The sequence below is a fragment of the Argopecten irradians genome, chromosome 5 (assembly GCF_041381155.1).
Source record: "Argopecten irradians isolate NY chromosome 5, Ai_NY, whole genome shotgun sequence".
Lineage (NCBI taxonomy): Eukaryota > Metazoa > Mollusca > Bivalvia > Pectinida > Pectinidae > Argopecten > Argopecten irradians.
Window position 1 is genome coordinate 3481981 of NC_091138.1, and position 19511 is coordinate 3501491.

General features: G+C 31.1%; 1 protein-coding gene across 1 annotated transcript in view; it reads left to right on the top strand.

Annotated features, from left to right (window-relative positions):
• The window catches only part of LOC138324202 (uncharacterized), a 40197-nt gene extending 20828 nt beyond the window's left edge, over positions 1–19369 (top strand). The window contains exons 11-19 of the mRNA XM_069269283.1: positions 5979–6070; positions 6271–6388; positions 6846–7043; positions 7199–7302; positions 7596–7741; positions 8535–9728; positions 17790–17842; positions 18060–18131; positions 18491–19369. Coding sequence (XP_069125384.1) covers positions 5979–6070; positions 6271–6388; positions 6846–7043; positions 7199–7302; positions 7596–7741; positions 8535–9728; positions 17790–17842; positions 18060–18131; positions 18491–18685 — 2172 coding nt within the window. The 3' untranslated portion in view covers positions 18686–19369. The remainder of the gene's footprint in view (positions 1–5978; positions 6071–6270; positions 6389–6845; positions 7044–7198; positions 7303–7595; positions 7742–8534; positions 9729–17789; positions 17843–18059; positions 18132–18490) is intronic.
• Positions 19370–19511: the final 142 nt, after the last annotated feature.

The following is a 19511-nucleotide window of genomic DNA, read 5'->3' on the forward strand; positions in this document are numbered from 1 at the left end:
TATTATATGTTTGGTAGATCTGTGGTGATAATGAATTATTAAATATTGGTTTGGTAGATCTATGGTGATAATGTTATATGGTTGATTATATCTGTGTTTGGTAGATCTTGTTGTAATTAATGGTTATTATATTGGTTTGGTAGATCTGTGGTGATAATGGTTATTTATATTGGTTTAGTAGATCTGTGGTGATAATGATTATTATATTGATTTGGTAGATCTGTGGTGATAATGGTTGATTATATTGGTTTGGTAGATCTGTGATGATAATGGTTATTTATTTGGTTTAGGTAGATATGTGGTGATGATAATGGTTTATTATATTGGTTTGGTAGATCTGTGGTGATAATGGTTATTATATTGGTTTAGTAGATCTGTGGTTATAATGTTATTAATATAGGTTATAGTAGATCTGTAATGAGAATATTATTTATTGGTTTGGTAGATCTGTGATGATAATGGATTATTATATTGGTTTGGTAGATCTGTGGTGATAAGTGATTATTAGTATTTGGGTTTAATGGTATTATATTGGTTTGGTAGATCTGTGAGTGATAATGGTTATTATATTGGTTTGGTAGATCTGTGGATAATAATGATTATTATATTGGTATTGGTAGATCTGTGTGATAAATGATTATTATATTGGTTTGGTAGATCTGTGGTGATAATGATTTTTATATTGGTTTGGTAGATCTGTGGTGATAATGATTATATTATATTGATTTGGTAGATCTGCTGGTGATAATGATTATTATATTGGTTTGGTAGATCTGTGGTGATAATGGTTATTATATTGGTTTGGTAGATCTGTGGTGATAATGGTTATTATATTGGTTTGGTAGATCTGTGGTTGGATAATGGGTTATTTTATATTGGTTTGGTAGATCTGTAGATGTGATAATGGTTATTTATATTGGTTTGGTTAGATCTGTGGTGATAATGATTATTATATTGATTTGGTAGATCTGTGGTGATAATGATTATTATATTGTTTGGTAGATCTGTGGATAATGATAATGGTTATTATATTGGTTTGGTAGATCTGTGGTGATAATGGATTATTATATTGGTTTGGTAGATCTGTGGTAATAATGTTATTATTATATTGGTTTGGTAGATCTGTGGTGATAATGATTATTATATTGGTTTGGTAGATCTGTGTGTATAATAATGGTTATTATATTGGTTTGGTAGATCTGTGGTGATAATGGTTATTATATTGGTTTGGTAGATCTGTGGTGATAATGATTAATATATTGATTAGATTGTTTTTTTTCTTGGGTAGTATATATTGTATTTGGGTTGGGTAGATCTGTGGTGTTAATGATTATTATATTGAGTTTGGTAGATCTGTGGTGATAATGGATTATTATATTGGTTTTGGTAGATCTGTGGTGATAATGGTTTATATTATATTGGTTTGGTAGATATCTGTGGTGATAATGAATTAATTATATTGATTTGGTAGATCTGTGGTGATAATGGTTATTATATTGTTTTTGGTAGATCTGTGGTAAATAATGATTATTATATTGGATTGGTAGATCTGTGGTGATAATGGTTATTATATTGGTTTGTAGATCTGTAGTGGTGATAATGGTTAATTTATTATATTGGTTTGGTAGTATCTGTGGTGATAATGATTATTATATTGGTTTGGTAGATCTGTGGTGATATAATGATTATTATATTGATTTGGTAGATCTGTGGTGATATATGGTTATTATATTGGTTTGGTAGTATCTGTGATGATAATTGTTATTATATTGGTTTGGTAGATCTGTGGATGATAATGATTATTTATATTGGTTTTAGTAGATCTGTGGGTGATAATGATTATTATATTGATTTGGATAGATCTGTGTGATAATGATTATTATTATTGTTTGGTAGATCTGTGATGATAATGGTTATTATATTGGTTTGGTAGATCTGTGATAATAAAGGATATTATATTGGTTTGGTAGATTCTGTGGTGATAATGAATTATTATTTTGGTTTGGTAGATCTGTGGTGATAATGGTAGATATGTGGATGTATTGGTTTGGTAGATCTGTGGTGATAATGGATTATTATATTGGTTTGGTAGATTCTGTGGTGATAATGATTATTATATTTTGATTTGGTAGATCTGATGGTACATAATGGTTATTATATTGGTTTAGTAGATCTGTGGTAATTAATGTGTATTATATTGGTTAATGGTAGATCTGTGGTGATAATGGTTATTATATTGGTTTGGTTAGGCGATCTGTGGTGATAATGGTTATTATATTGGTTTGGTAGATCTGTGGTGATAATGGTTATTATATTGGTTTGGTAGATCTGTGATGATAATGGTTATTATATTGGTTTGGTAGATCTGTGATAATAATGATTTATTATATTGGGTTTGGTAGATCTGTGGTGATAATGGTTATTATATTGGTTTGGTAGTACGATCTGTGTGATTTGATAATGGTTATTATATTGGTTTGGTAGATCTGTGGTGATAATGATTATTATATTGGTTTTGGTAGTATCTGTGGTGATAATGGTTATGATATATTGGTTTGGTAGATCTGTGGTGATAATGATTATTATATTGGTTTGGTAGATCTGTGTGATGATAATGGATTATTATATTGGTTTGGTAGATCTGTGGTAATAATGTTATTATATTGATTGGTAGATCTGTGGTGATAATGGTTATTATATTGGTTTGGTAGATCGTGTAGTAATAATGGTTATTATATTGTTTTGGTAGATCTGTGTGTAATAATGGATTATTATATTGGTTTGGTAGATCTGTGGTGATAATGGTTATTTATATTGGTTTGGTAGATCTGTGATGATAATGGTTATTATATTGGTTTGGTAGATCTGTGGTGATAATGATTATTATATTGGTTTGGTAGATCCTGTGGTGATAATGGTTATTATATTGGTTTGGTAGATCTGTGATGATAAATGGTTATTATATTGTTTTGGTAGATCTGTGGTGATAATGATTATTATATTGGTTTGGTAGATCTTGTGATGATTAATGGTTATTATATTGTTTATGTAGATCTGGTGATAAGGTATTATATAATGATATGATTATATTGGTTTGATAGATCTGTGATGATAATGGTTATTATATGGTTTGGTAGATCTGTGGTGATAATGGTTATTATATTGGTTTGGTAGATCTGTGTGTAATAATGGATTATTATATTGATTTGGTAGATCTGTGGTGATAATGGATTATTATATTGGTTTGGTAGATCTGTGGTGATAATGATTATTATAATTGGTTATGGTATATGTGGTGATAATGGTTATTATATCTGTTTGGTAATCTATAGTGATAAATTATTATATTGGTTTGGTAGATCTGTGGTGATAATGGTTATTATATTGGTTTGGTATAGTAATCTGTGGAGATAATGGTTATTATATTGATTTTGGTAGATCTGTGTGATAATGATTATTATATTGGTTTGGTAGATCTGTGATGATAATGGTTATTATATTGGTTTGGTAGATCTGTGGTGATAATGGTTATTATATTGGTTTGGTAGATCTGTGGTGATAATGGTTAATTATATTGGTTTGGTAGATCTGTGGTGATAATGATTATTATATTGGTTTGGTAGATCTGTAGTGATAATGGTTATTATATTGGTTTGGTAGATCTGTGATGATAATGGTTATTATATTGGTTTTGGTAGATCTGTGGTGATAATGGTTATTATATATGGTTTGGTAGATCTGTGTGATAATGGATTAATTGAGGATTGATTATTATTGGATTTGGTAGATCTGTGGTAATAATGGTTATTATATTGGTTTGGTAGATCTGTGGTAGATAATGATTATTATATTGGTTTGGTAGATCTGTGATGATAATGAATATATTAATATTGGTTTGGTAGATCTGTGATGATAATGGTTATTAATATTGATTTGGTAGATCTGTGGTGATAATGATTATTATATTGGTTTGGTAGATCTGTGGTGATAATGGTTTATTATATTGGTTTGGTAGATCTGTGATGATAATGGTTATTATATTGTTTGGTATAGATCTGTGGTGATAATGGTTATTATATTGGATTTGGTAGATCTGTGGTGATAATGATTATTATATTGGTTTTGGTAGATCTGTGGATGATAATGTTATTATATTGGTTTATTAGATCTGTGATTATGGTATTATATTGGTTGTAGATCTGGATGTATAATGATTATTATATTGGTTTGGTAGATCTGTGGTGATAATGGTTATTTATATTGGTTTGGTAGATCTGTGGTGATAATGGTTATTATATTGGTTTGGTAGATCTGTGGTGATAATGATTAATTATATTGGTTTGGTAGATCTGTGATGATAATGGTTATTATATTGGTTTGGTAGATCTGTGGTGATAATGGTTAATTATATTGGATTTGGTAGATCTGTGATGATAATGATTATTATATTTGTTTGGTAGATCTGTGGTGATAAATGGTTATTATATTGGTTTGGTAGATCGTGATGATAATGGTTATTATATTGGTAGTAGATCTGTGATGATAATGATTATTATATTGGTTTGGTAGATCTGTGTGTGATAATGATTTATTATATTGGTTTGGTAGATCTGTGGTGATAATGGTTATTATATTGATTTGGTAGATCTGTGGTGATAATGGTTATTATATTGGTTTGGTAGATCTGTGATGATAATGGTTATTATATTGGTTTGGTAGATCTGTGGTGATAATGATTATTATTATTGGTTTGGTAGATCTGTGGTGATAATGATTATTATATTGGTTTGGTAGATCTGTGATGATAATGGTTATTATATTGGTTGGTAGATCTGTGGTAATAATGGTTATTATATTGGTTTGGTAGATCTGTGGTGATAATGGTTATTATATTGGTTTGGTAGATCTGTGGTGATAATGGTTATTATATTGGTTTGGTAGATCTGTGGTGATAATGATTATTATATTGGTTTTGGTAGATCTGTGGTGATAATGGTTATTATATTAGTTTAGTAGATCTGTAGTGATAATGGTTATTATATTGGTTTGGTAGATCTGTGGTGATAATAATTGTTATTATATTGGTTTGGTAGATCTGTGGTGAATAATGGATTATTATATTGGTTTGGTAGATCTGTGGTGATAATGATTATTATATTGGTTTGGTAGATCTGTGGTGATAATGATTATTATATTGGTTTGGTAGATCTGTGGTGATAATGGTTATTATATTGGTTTGGTAGATCTGTGTATAATGATTATTATATTGGTTTGGTAGATCTGTGGTGATAATGGTTATTATATTGGTTTGGTAGATCTGTGGGTGATAATGGTTATTATATTGGTTTGGTAGATCTGTGGATAATGATTATTATATTGGTTTGGTAGATCTGTGTGATAATGGTTATTATATTGGTTTGGTAGATCTGTGGTGATAATGATTATTATATTGGTTTGGTAGATCTGTGGTGATAATGATTATTATATTGGTTTGGTAGATCTGTGGTGATAATGATTATTATATTGGTTTGGTAGATCTGTGGTGATAATGATTATTATATTGGTTTGGTAGATCTGTGGTGATAATGATTATTATATTGGTTTGGTAGATCTGTGGTGATAATGGTTATTATATTGGTTTGGTAAGATCTGTGGTGATAATGGTTTATTATATTGGTTTGGTAGATCTGTGGTGATAATGGTTATTATATTGGTTTGGTAGATCTGTGGTGATAATGGTTATTTATATTAGATTTGGTAGATCTGTGTGATGATAATGGTTATTATATTGGTTTGGTAGATCTGTGTGATAATGATTATTATATTGATTTGGTAGATCTGTGTGATAATGATTATTATATTGGTTTGGTAGATCTGTGGTGATAATGGTTATTATATTGGTTTGGTAGATCTGTTGATAATGGTTGTTGTATTGGTTTGATAGAGCCTGATCCAGCTGAGACAGATTGTTGGGCCAGGGCTCTGTACCAAAAGCACTTGTTCCTGAAAGACCAATGACACCTGTTGAAGAAATATCTGAAGAAAAAGCAGAAGAAGAAGCAGTACCCGAGTATGTTTTAACATTTTTTCTCCTTAGTTAAGCTAGAGTAATAGATTATCTTTTTATAGAATTTGATGCTTTTGTACAATAAAAGGATGTATCTATAGCAAAAACAGTATTGTTCTAAATGTGTAGAAGTTAATTTGGTCACTATTTGTTACTAATGTACTAGAGTTTGTGATTGAGAAAAGGCTTGCTTGATTTAACAGAGAGGTGGAAGAAGAGAAGGTAGAAGAAGAGGAACCTCCTGAGCTGGCTGACAAAGTCTCTGATACTGAGGAGGGTCAAAATAAAGAGGAAATAAAAACATCTCAAGAAGAAGAAAAGGTTTGCATCTTGTTAATAAAGAATTACATCTATATGCTATATGTTTCATCAATATATGCATAATTAATATTACACCAAAGATGTAACTTAAGATGTATTCAGTTGTGCAACATTTGCTTACAATTCATAACTGTTACACACTTAGAAAAATACCCCTGTCTGTAAATAGACCACTCATGGGACCAAGTAAAAATGGTTGTTAAAGCCAGGTGGTCTTTATACATGGGGCAAATTGTTATTGGTCATTTGGGACCTTAGTGGTCTTTATCGCTAAGACAGGTTTGCACAGGTGTATATATACCAGGTATATGTATTGGACTGACTGTCTAAAAAAACATACAATATCAAATTTTCACTCAGTCAATAGATGTTGTGAAATACAATGCACATAATATAGATATTATATTATCATATTACGTCAGTATTATTGAATTTAGATAATTAACCAATTTCACAGAAAAAGAAGAGAACAAAATACAAGCCATACACTGGGAGGGTGAAGGCAGGAAAAGGTCTAAACCAGATGACAGAGTCTTTAGAACAAACAGAGATGGCTATGATGTATGAAGAGTATGTGAAATCTCAGGAGTATGAAGCCGCAGAGAAGGCCAGCGGACTCCTTAACATGCCCGTCTCGTGTCATTCTATACTCAAGGTAGTATTACCAGTACATAATATAGCTCCTCATTTGTTAATCAATGAATTCCTTATAACCCAACTGATATGGAAAAATGAGTATTTGACAGTTTTCCTTTTGTCCAGTGATAGTTATTTACAAAGTTTAAACTTTAAATACTTTTATGTCTTCAGGTACAAGCTGGTCGACCTCCTGGAAACAAAGATGTCATGTACGATGACATGGGCAATGTCCTGGCAGTTATCAAACTAAATCCCGAGAAACTTCCTTCACATAGGTATTAAACTTTGTCTGATTGCTTAACTATTTCTCTTTTTGAATCTAGGGTTGCTATTTCAATTGTAAACCAGAATTTATCAAGCTTATAGTTGGTCAAAGAAACAGAACTGTTTTAAAAAAGTAGCTTTAAGATTTAAAAATAAAAGCAAATGTATTTTTCAAAGAGCCCTGAAAGAACTTTCTAGGTATCATCATTGTATGTGTAACATGATTTTCCTGTGGCCTAGGGAAATGTAGCTATCAATCATTTAGTGTCCCTATGATTAAAAGAAATACTTATGTTTTTGCCAGAGTTAAGGTGAAGTACCAGGTAGTCGACCCGGCCGTGGAGGCTGCCCAGGCCAGACTGGAGGCCATGCGGCACGGTCGATATATGAGCAGGGCTATCCAGCGCAGACTAAAACGCAACAAAGTGGAGGAGATCAAACCAGAAGAAGGTAACTTTTCAAGATTCGCTGGCAAGTGCCATATCGTAAAGAGGGGGATCTTAATTCAGTTTCCATTTCATATTTTGTTTATGACAATGAGTTAAGAATGATCTTCAATTTATTAGCCTATATAGCTAAATTGAAAGCATTCTTAACAAATTCATCAGCATCCTATGAATATGCAAACTTATTTGAGGTTCTTTTTATCATATGACACTGACTGAAACACCATTACCAGCAAGATCCACAAAATGGCTGATCTGGAATTGAGTCTTCTATGCTCCTTTATTAGCAGACATCACATGTTACTTTCTAATCAGAGTTGTTCATATTGTCACATTTTAATCTCAAATCAAAGTTCAGATGGTGTAACATTGTAATGGAATAACACAGTAGTCGTATGATAAAAAAGATTAAAGATAAATTGACTGTGTTATTTGAAAAAGAAATAAATTAGCGTATTTTACACGCACACATACAAGTATATTGATTCAGTAAAGAAAAATATCGCATGATTATGATGAATGTGTAAATACACATATTTCTTATTTGCAATGTGAGATTTCAAGATAATCATGAAAACAAAAGATAAGAATCTTTAGATTTGCAAATATCTACTTTGATGATGAAATCAAATAGAACAATAATGATGTCTACTGAAATGTAAGCTAAAAAGACTCAGTTTTAGATTGGTAATGGTCCTGCTTTAGAAAAAATAATCTGAAGCAGGAACAGAACTTGTGGATACGTATACTGATTTGTTTGTTTTGTTTTATCCAACACAAAAACCATCCTGGTATAGGAAATAGGTACTCAGCTTGGAGGTACGAAGATTTGCTGGCAATTGAAATGTGCCAGAACCCTGTGAAAGAAACCAACAATGCTGTATCCATGGGTACCACCCACAGGCAAAACTATGCTCCCATCCCCAGTGTTAATCAATCCTACAACTTGGCAGGGGAGATAACCTCCCGGAAAGACGAGTTTAGGGAGAATCTGCAGGAGGAACATCCAGCACACACATCTACTAATCCAAATTTTCACGGGATACCAGGCTACTCTGGGGTCAATGTGTGTAATAGCTACAGTATTCATTCTCTTGTGTCAATTATCATGGACCTTCAAGCTGATGTCAAAACTCTTCATGCCAAATTAGATGAAATGAATATGGCACGAAAGGAGAAGTTACATTTGGTGGACGGTAGTACACAAACAGACAACACAGAATCTAGTCAGAAAGGACAAATGGATGTGAGAGAGAAAGGACAATTAGAATCTAGTGAAAAAGGGCAAAATGTAGTCAGAGAGAGCCCAGTAAAAACATACGCCCAAGTTGTATCACAAAGTCCTGTGGCTGTGAAGGAACGGAAATGCAGCAACATATCAGGCAGATTTCTGTCATTGTCAGCTCCACAGGAAGCCATTCCACAATCAACAAACTCTAAAACAGTCTGGGAGGATACAGAGATAGCTAAGAGTACACTACTTGTGGGATCATCCATTCTTAGACTGGTAGAGAGAAAGAAACTTCAGCTGAACATGGATGTGAGGACGTATCGTGGAGCTAGTATCAATACTGTCAGAGAGAAACTGCAGACAATGCCACTGACAGACTATAGTCGTGTTATCATTCATGTAGGTGGAGATGACGTCTCCAATGGTCGAGGTGAACAGGACATACATGATGACTTTATTCAACTGACATCTTACATTAAATCTTCCAACCCAGACATACAGGTCATTTACGTGGCCATTACACCACGGACAGACTGTGACATCATTCCTACAAACAGGTGTCTTCAGGACATGTGCAGTGAGTGTCGTATACATTTCATTCCCAGCTACAGTGTGTTTGTGGACCAGGACAACTTCCAGAGGAATGGACTCTATAGTAGGGACGGTATCCACCTGACTAAATATGGAACTGCAATATTCTTAAAAAACATAGACAAATATTTATCTCCAGGAATCCTGCCAACGAAATCTGAGGATATTACATAACATAGACTACTGATGAGAGTGCTGTACACATAAAAATAAAGAGTGTCTAAACTGATCTCACTTGTTCTCTTTATTACTCATGCATCAATGGAATACTTGTTAATTTAGAAAGAAAAAAAAGTAAAAAAAACAAATGGATTGATATTTATGTCAGTTTTCCAAGTACAATCTTTTAAAATTTGATCTTTTGATAAATAACTTTTATACAAAGCATAGTAACCTTAACAATTGATAGATAGAATTCAATGTGTTTAGGAGAGCTAGTTAATGTGAGTGAGGTTATATGAGAACCTTTTAAAGTTTTGTATGATAAGGAGAGCTTGTTGTTAGGAGAACTTATTGGAGATGAGTGTGGTTATGAGAGCTGTTAGAGTTGAGTGAGGTTAGGAGAGCTTGTTGGAGTTGAATTAATTTGAAAGAGCTTATTTAGAGGTGAGAAAGTTTAGTTAGGAGATTGTTAGGACTTGAGTTAGGTTAGAAGAACTTGGGGTATTAGTCGTCCACTCTGGCGACAGTTCTAGTTGAGTTCAGTGTGGTTTGGAGAGCTTGTTCTTGTCAGAATGGCTCAGCGTGCCATGGTTTTATATAGATAATGTTGAAGATTATAAGTAGGATGATGTAGTTGATGTAAGGGTATAATAAACCTAAGTATAATGTTGAAGATTATAAGTAGGATGATGTAGTTGGTGTAAGGGTATAATAAACCTAAGTATAATTTTGAAGATTATAAGTAGGATGATGTAGTTGGTGTAAGGGTATAATAAACCTAAGTATAATTTTGAAGATTATAAGTAGGATGATGTAGTTGATGTAAGGGTATAATAAACCTAAGTATCATTTTGAAGATTATAAGTAGGATGATGTAGTTGGTGTAAGGGTATAATAAACCTAAGTATAATTTTGAAGATTATAAGTAGGATGATGTAGTTGGTGTAAGGGTATAATAAACCTAAGTATAATTTTGAAGATTATAAGTAGGATGATGTAGTTGGTGTAAGGGTATAATAAACCTAAGTATAATTTTGATGATTATAAGTAGGATGATGTAGTTGGTGTAAGGGTATAATAAACCTAAGTATAATTTTGAAGATTATAAGTAGGGTGATGTAGTTGGTGTAAGGGTATAATAAACCTAAGTATAATTTTGAAGATTATAAGTAGGATGATGTAGTTGGTGTAAGGGTATAATAAACCTAAGTATAATTTTGAAGATTATAAGTAGGGTGATGTAGTTGGTGTAAGGGTATAATAAACCTAAGTATAATGTTGAAGATTATAAGTAGGATGATGTAGTTGGTGTAAGGGTATAATAAACCTAAGTATAATTTTGAAGATTATAAGTAGGATGATGTAGTTGGTGTAAGGGTATAATAAACCTAAGTATAATTTTGAAGATTATAAGTAGGATGATGTAGTGTGTAAGGGTATAATAAACCTAAGTATAATTTTGAAGATTATAAGTAGGGTGATGTAGTTGGTGTAAGGGTATAATAAACCTAAGTATAATTTTGAAGATTATAAGTAGGGTGATGTAGTTGGTGTAAGGGTATAATAAACCTAAGTATAATTTTGAAGATTATAAGTAGGATGATGTAGTTGATGTAAGGGTATAATAAACCTAAGTATATTTTGAAGATTATAAGTAGGTGATGTTAGTTGTGTAAGGGTATAATAAACCTAAGTATAATTTTGAAGATTATAAGTAGGGATGATGTAGTTGGTGTAAGGGTATAATAAACCTAAGTATAATTTTGAAGATTATAAGTAGGATGATGTAGTTGGTGTAAGGGTATAATAAACCTAAGTATAATTTTGAAGATTATAAGTAGGATGATGTAGTTGGTGTAAGGGTATAATAAACCTAAGTATAATTTTGAAGATTATAAGTAGGGTGATGTAGTTGGTGTAAGGGTATAATAAACCTAAGTATAATTTTGAAGATTATAAGTAGGATGATGTAGTTGGTGTAAGGGTATAATAAACCTAAGTATAATTTTGAAGATTATAAGTAGGGTGATGTAGTTGGTGTAAGGGTATAATAAACCTAAGTATAATTTTGAAGATTATAAGTAGGGTGATGTAGTTGGTGTAAGGGTATAATAAACCTAAGTATAATTTTGAAGATTATAAGTAGGGTGATGTAGTTGGTGTAAGGGTATAATAAACCTAAGTATAATTTTGAAGATTATAAGTAGGATGATGTAGTTGGTGTAAGGGTATAATAAACCTAAGTATAATTTTGAAGATTATAAGTAGGTGATGTAGTTGGTGTAAGGGTATAATAAACCTAAGTATAATTTTGAAGATTATAAGTAGGGATGATGTAGTTGGTGTAAGGGTATAATAAACCTAAGTATAATTTTGAAGATTATAAGTAGGGTGATGTAGTTGGTGTAAGGGTATAATAAACCTAAGTATAATTTTGAAGATTATAAGTAGGATGATGTAGTTGGTGTAAGGGTATAATAAACCTAAGTATAATTTTGAAGATTATAAGTAGGGTGATGTAGTTGGTGTAAGGGTATAATAAACCTAAGTATAATTTTGAAGATTATAAGTAGGGTGATGTAGTTGGTGTAAGGGTATAATAAACCTAAGTATAATTTTGAAGATTATAAGTAGGATGATGTAGTTGGTGTAAGGGTATAATAAACCTAAGTATAATTTTGAAGATTATAAGTAGGGTGATGTAGTTGGTGTAAGGGTATAATAAACCTAAGTATAATGTTGAAGATTATAAGTAGGGTGATGTAGTTGGTGTAAGGGTATAATAAACCTAAGTATAATTTTGAAGATTATAAGTAGGGTGATGTAGTTGGTGTAAGGGTATAATAAACCTAAGTATAATTTTGAAGATTATAAGTAGGGATGATGTAGTTGGTGTAAGGGTATAATAAACCTAAGTATAATTTTGAAGATTATAAGTAGGGTGATGTAGTTGGTGTAAGGGTATAATAAACCTAAGTATAATTTTGAAGATTATAAGTAGGGTGATGTAGTTGGTGTAAGGGTATAATAAACCTAAGTATAATTTTGAAGATTATAAGTAGGATGATGTAGTTGGTGTAAGGGTATAATAAACCTAAGTATAATTTTGAAGATTATAAGTAGGATGATGTAGTTGGTGTAAGGGTATAATAAACCTAAGTATAATTTTGAAGATTATAAGTAGGGTGATGTAGTTGGTGTAAGGGTATAATAAACCTAAGTATAATTTTGAAGATTATAAGTAGGGTGATGTAGTTGGTGTAAGGGTATAATAAACCTAAGTATAATTTTGAGATTATAAGTAGGTGATGTAGTTGTGTAAGGGTATAATAAACCTAAGTATAATTTTGAAGATTATAAGTAGGGTGATGTAGTTGGTGTAAGGGTATAATAAACCTAAGTATAATTTTGAAGATTATAAGTAGGGTGATGTAGTTGGTGTAAGGGTATAATAAACCTAAGTATAATTTTGAAGATTATAAGTAGGATGATGTAGTTGGTGTAAGGGTATAATAAACCTAAGTATAATGTTGAAGATTATAAGTAGGGTGATGTAGTTGGTGTAAGGGTATAATAAACCTAAGTATAATTTTGAAGATTATAAGTAGGGTGATGTAGTTGGTGTAAGGGTATAATAAACCTAAGTATAATTTTGAAGATTATAAGTAGGATGATGTAGTTGGTGTAAGGGTATAATAAACCTAAGTATAATTTTGAAGATTATAAGTAGGGTGATGTAGTTGGTGTAAGGGTATAATAAACCTAAGTATAATTTTGAAGATTATAAGTAGGGTGATGTAGTTGGTGTAAGGGTATAATAAACCTAAGTATAATTTTGAAGATTATAAGTAGGGTGATGTAGTTGGTGTAAGGGTATAATAAACCTAAGTATAATTTTGAAGATTATAAGTAGGATGATGTAGTTGGTGTAAGGGTATAATAAACCTAAGTATAATTTTGAAGATTATAAGTAGGATGATGTAGTTGGTGTAAGGGTATAATAAACCTAAGTATAATTTTGAAGATTATAAGTAGGGTGATGTAGTTGGTGTAAGGGTATAATAAACCTAAGTATAATTTTGAAGATTATAAGTAGGATGATGTAGTTGGTGTAAGGGTATAATAAACCTAAGTATAATGTTGAAGATTATAAGTAGGGTGATGTAGTTGGTGTAAGGGTATAATAAACCTAAGTATAATTTTGAAGATTATAAGTAGGGTGATGTAGTTGGTGTAAGGGTATAATAAACCTAAGTATAATTTTGAAGATTATAAGTAGGGTGATGTAGTTGGTGTAAGGGTATAATAAACCTAAGTATAATTTTGAAGATTATAAGTAGGGTGATGTAGTTGGTGTAAGGGTATAATAAACCTAAGTATAATTTTGAAGATTATAAGTAGGATGATGTAGTTGGTGTAAGGGTATAATAAACCTTAGTATAATTTTGAAGATTATAAGTAGGGTGATGTAGTTGGTGTAAGGGTATAATAAACCTAAGTATAATTTTGAAGATTATAAGTAGGGTGATGTAGTTGATGTAAGGGTATAATAAACCTAAGTATAATTTTGAAGATTATAAGTAGGATGATGTAGTTGGTGTAAGGGTATAATAAACCTAAGTATAATTTTGAAGATTATAAGTAGGATGATGTAGTTGTGTGTAAGGGTATAATAAACCTAAGTATAATTTTGAAGATTATAAGAAGATTAGTAAGTGTGAAGGTATAATAACCTAGTATAATTTTGAAGATTAAGTAGGTGATGATTGGTGTAAGGGTATAATAAACCTAAGTATAATTTTGAAGATTATAAGTAGGGTGATGTAGTTGGTGTAAGGGTATAATAAACCTAAGTATAATGTTGATGATTATAAGTAGGGTGATGTAGTTGGTGTAAGGGTATAATAAACCTAAGTATAATGTTGATGATTATAAGTAGGGTGATGTAGTTGGTGTAAGGGTATAATAAACCTAAGTATAATTTTGAAGATTATAAGTAGGATGATGTAGTTGGTGTAAGGGTATAATAAACCTAAGTATAATTTTGAAGATTATAAGTAGGGTGATGTAGTTGGTGTAAGGGTATAATAAACCTAAGTATAATTTTGAAGATTATAAGTAGGGTGATGTAGTTGGTGTAAGGGTATAATAAACCTAAGTATAATTTTGATGATTATAAGTAGGGTGATGTAGTTGGTGTAAGGGTATAATAAACCTAAGTATAATGTTGAAGATTATAAGTAGGGTGATGTAGTTGGTGTAAGGGTATAATAAACCTAAGTATAATTTTGAAGATTATAAGTAGGATGATGTAGTTGGTGTAAGGGTATAATAAACCTAAGTATAATGTTGATGATTATAAGTAGGGTGATGTAGTTGATGTAAGGGTATAATAAACCTAAGTATAATGTTGATGATTATAAGTAGGGTGATGTAGTTGGTGTAAGGGTATAATAAACCTAAGTATAATTTTGAAGATTATAAGTAGGGTGATGTAGTTGGTGTAAGGGTATAATAAACCTAAGTATAATTTTGAAGATTATAAGTAGGGTGATGTAGTTGTGTAAGGGTATAATAAACCTAAGTATAATGTTGAAGATTATAAGTAGGGTGATGTAGTTGGTGTAAGGGTATAATAAACCTAAGTATAATTTTGAAGATTATAAGTAGGGTGATGTAGTTGGTGTAAGGGTATAATAAACCTAAGTATAATTTTGAAGATTATAAGTAGGATGATGTAGTTGGTGTAAGGGTATAATAAACCTAAGTATAATTTTGAAGATTATAAGTAGGATGATGTAGTTGGTGTAAGGGTATAATAAACCTAAGTATAATGTTGAAGATTATAAGTAGGGTGATGATGTAGTTGGTGTAAGGGTATAATAAACCTAAGTATAATTTTGAAGATTATAAGTAGGGTGATGTAGTTGGTGTAAGGGTATAATAAACCTAAGTATAATTTTGAAGATTATAAGTAGGATGATGTAGTTGATGTAAGGGTATAATAAACCTAAGTATAATTTTGAAGATTATAAGTAGGATGATGTAGTTGGTGTAAGGGTATAATAAACCTAAGTATAATTTTGAAGATTATAAGTAGGGTGATGTAGTTGGTGTAAGGGTATAATAAACCTAAGTATAATTTTGAAGATTATAAGTAGGATGATGTAGTTGGTGTAAGGGTATAATAAACCTAAGTATAATGTTGAAGATTATAAGTAGGGTGATGTAGTTGGTGTAAGGGTATAATAAACCTAAGTATAATTTTGAAGATTATAAGTAGGGTGATGTAGTTGGTGTAAGGGTATAATAAACCTAAGTATAATTTTGAAGATTATAAGTAGGATGATGTAGTTGGTGTAAGGGTATAATAAACCTAAGTATAATTTTGAAGATTATAAGTAGGATGATGTAGTTGGTGTAAGGGTATAATAAACCTAAGTATAATTTTGAAGATTATAAGTAGGATGATGTAGTTGGTGTAAGGGTATAATAAACCTAAGTATAATTTTGAAGATTATAAGTAGGATGATGTAGTTGGTGTAAGGGTATAATAAACCTAAGTATAATTTTGAAGATTATAAGTAGGATGATGTAGTTGGTGTAAGGGTATAATAAACCTAAGTATAATTTTGAAGATTATAAGTAGGGTGATGTAGTTGGTGTAAGGGTATAATAAACCTAAGTATAATTTTGAAGATTATAAGTAGGGTGATGTAGTTGATGTAAGGGTATAATAAACCTAAGTATAATTTTGAAGATTATAAGTAGGGTGATGTAGTTGATGTAAGGGTATAATAAACCTAAGTATAATTTTGAAGATTATAAGTAGGATGATGTAGTTGATGTAAGGGTATAATAAACCTAAGTATAATTTTGAAGATTATAAGTAGGATGATGTAGTTGATGTAAGGGTATAATAAACCTAAGTATAATTTTGAAGATTATAAGTAGGATGATGTAGTTGATGTAAGGGTATAATAAACCTAAGTATAATTTTGAAGATTATAAGTAGGATGATGTAGTTGATGTAAGGGTATAATAAACCTAAGTATAATTTTGAAGATTATAAGTAAGATGATGTAGTTGATGTAAGGGTATAATAAACCTAAGTATAATTTTGAAGATTATAAGTAAGATGATGTAGTTGATGTACGGGTATAATAAACCTAAGTATAATTTTGATGATTATAAGTAGGATGATGTAGTTGATGTAAGGGTATAATAAACCTAAGTATAATTTTGAAGATTATAAGTAAGATGATGTAGTTGATGTAAGGGTATAATAAACCTAAGTATAATTTTGAAGATTATAAGTAGGATGATGTAGTTGATGTAAGGGTATAATAAACCTAAGTATAATGTTGAAGATTATAAGTAAGATGATGTAGTTGATGTAAGGGTATAATAAACCTCAGTACAACAAATGCATCTCACTCTGATAAAACATCATAGAAAACTTTGTAAAGAGAACAATATCCCCATCCCTCAAATCTTAACCAGACAGAAGAATCGGTCTATCTTCACCAAAGTAATGTCATATCATACCCCCTGCCTGGTGCTCCACTTTAAATTGTTCTTGGAAGAACACAGAAACAGGACTATTGCAGTGACACATCAGGATGTATCAGATTTGATTTTACTGTACAAGAAATGTCTGAAAACATTTCCTGGTAATGGTGTTTGAAATTTTTGTCAAATGATTGATAAACAGTTGGCAGAGCATTAGATGTAAATCCTTTGTATTGTTGAGATATTGTATATTGTACATGGATATATCTGACAACAATGCTTCTTATTTAAAAGACCAAATGACTCTTATATCAGAATACCTTGTGTAACTGATCTTTTTATGAGGAAGTTGTTGAAGGACAACTATTGCAACTTAGATATTAGCGGAAATAAATCATTGATAATATTCAAATAAGAAGCTGCAACACAACGACATTATTTTTTATGAAGATTGGGAGGTTTGTTACTACTTTATGAAATTGAAAATCTTATTAATATTTTTTTGTCTGACTATTGTCAGAAGCAGATTATACTTTTTTTCATATATTTTTTTCAGAACTGGAGAATGGTTTCCAAAAGGATATGAAGACACCGCTACCACCACCACTGGTAAGTATAAATGTAACTTGTGTGAGCCTGGTCAGACATCGCTCACACTCAGACATACCACAAATAGTGTTAGACTATTCATTATAGTCTATAAATATAATGTCACCATTTCAAAATTTACTTGTGACTTTGTCTTGAAAGTTACTTTGGCAACACAATCATTATTAAAATTTGTATCAGTAGACATTTCTAAGTAGCCATTGTTCTGACATTTCAGACGGACACTATGGAGATATCGCCGGGAGTTACAGTAAAAGAGGGAGGTAGAGTGAGAAGAGGGCCTGCCCGGGTAAGTCCGCTTAACAATTGTGTTGATAAAAGAGATTCTCACCAAGTGTTGTACACAGTCAAATCTCCTTAACTCAGAAATTCCTAGCTATGGTTATATGAGGGTAAAACATTGACTTATTAAACATTTCCATTAAAGTGTACTTGAATAGAGAACTGTTTTAGTGGAACCAGCAAACATTTTCAATTAAACAAGGTTGTCGAGTTTGAGATGTTATAATTCAACTGGTGAAAATATTGAGATTACAATTTACAGTTCAATAAACTTCTATCTGTAAAATATTAAAAGTTTATGAAAAGCTGTAAAGAAATAAATCAATTAACTGAAGTATTGTCATTAATGAAATACTTCTTTTACAGTATGTACGGAAGGTAGACAAATTTACCGAGAGTCAACAGTCCTTACGGCCAGTAGCTACTCGGACCACTGCTCCATCTCTGGAGGTAGCCGATCTTCTAGACCGACAAACTCCAATACTTCGAGTGATGCGCGACTCACCACCACTTCCTCCCATTGTACCACACCCCCCAGCTCAGTCTAGAATTTCTACATAGCATGGTGATGTGTGTATAACTATAAATACAAAACTACGAAGTAAGGTGTCACACACTGCCTATCAATCTCAAAGTCATTAAAAGTATTCATGAATTAGTGTGTATACCTAAAATGTATACCTAGAAATTATTTGTGGAAAATGTAAATAATTGTAAATAAAATGCTTGTTAAATAAAATCATAGTCAAAATGTAAATTTTATTGTACATAGTATTTTATACAGATGCTGTTAAACTTGTTGTAATTATGATCCTATGTAAATTAGACTGTGCTATACAAACTGTACTTTACAAAACACTAGTATATTAAGTAGCTGATCAACTTTCTGTGATATTACGTTTATTTATTAATGTGTTGATGAAGACTGTTATTATTTTTGAAAGTTGCTGGTTTACATATAAATAATTTAAGAGCCTTATTTAAATTGAATTGTTAAAGGAAGCCTAATTTTAAGCCTTTCTCTTCTGAAAACTGTTCTTGCTGTTGATACATCATTCCATCATAATAAAATGGTAGTACAATGTACATGTATATATTTCTTTGTTAAGAATTATGTTCACAAAGATAAAATTGCTCGTAGGTGAAATAGGCTATACAGTTGCATTACATCTGCACTACATAGCTGCTGAATTCCCAAACTGATTCAATGGTTTGTTTATTTAATAAAGTATGTACAAGTATAAAGTATTTGCTGTTGTTATTTACACCTCGTGGGTAGATGGTAAATACAGTGCAGTCAACTGACGAAGTCGAACATTCAAGGTGAATAAAAGGTACCCAGGTAGTTGGTATAGAGAACTGTTATGCTGCAGTAACATTACATCGT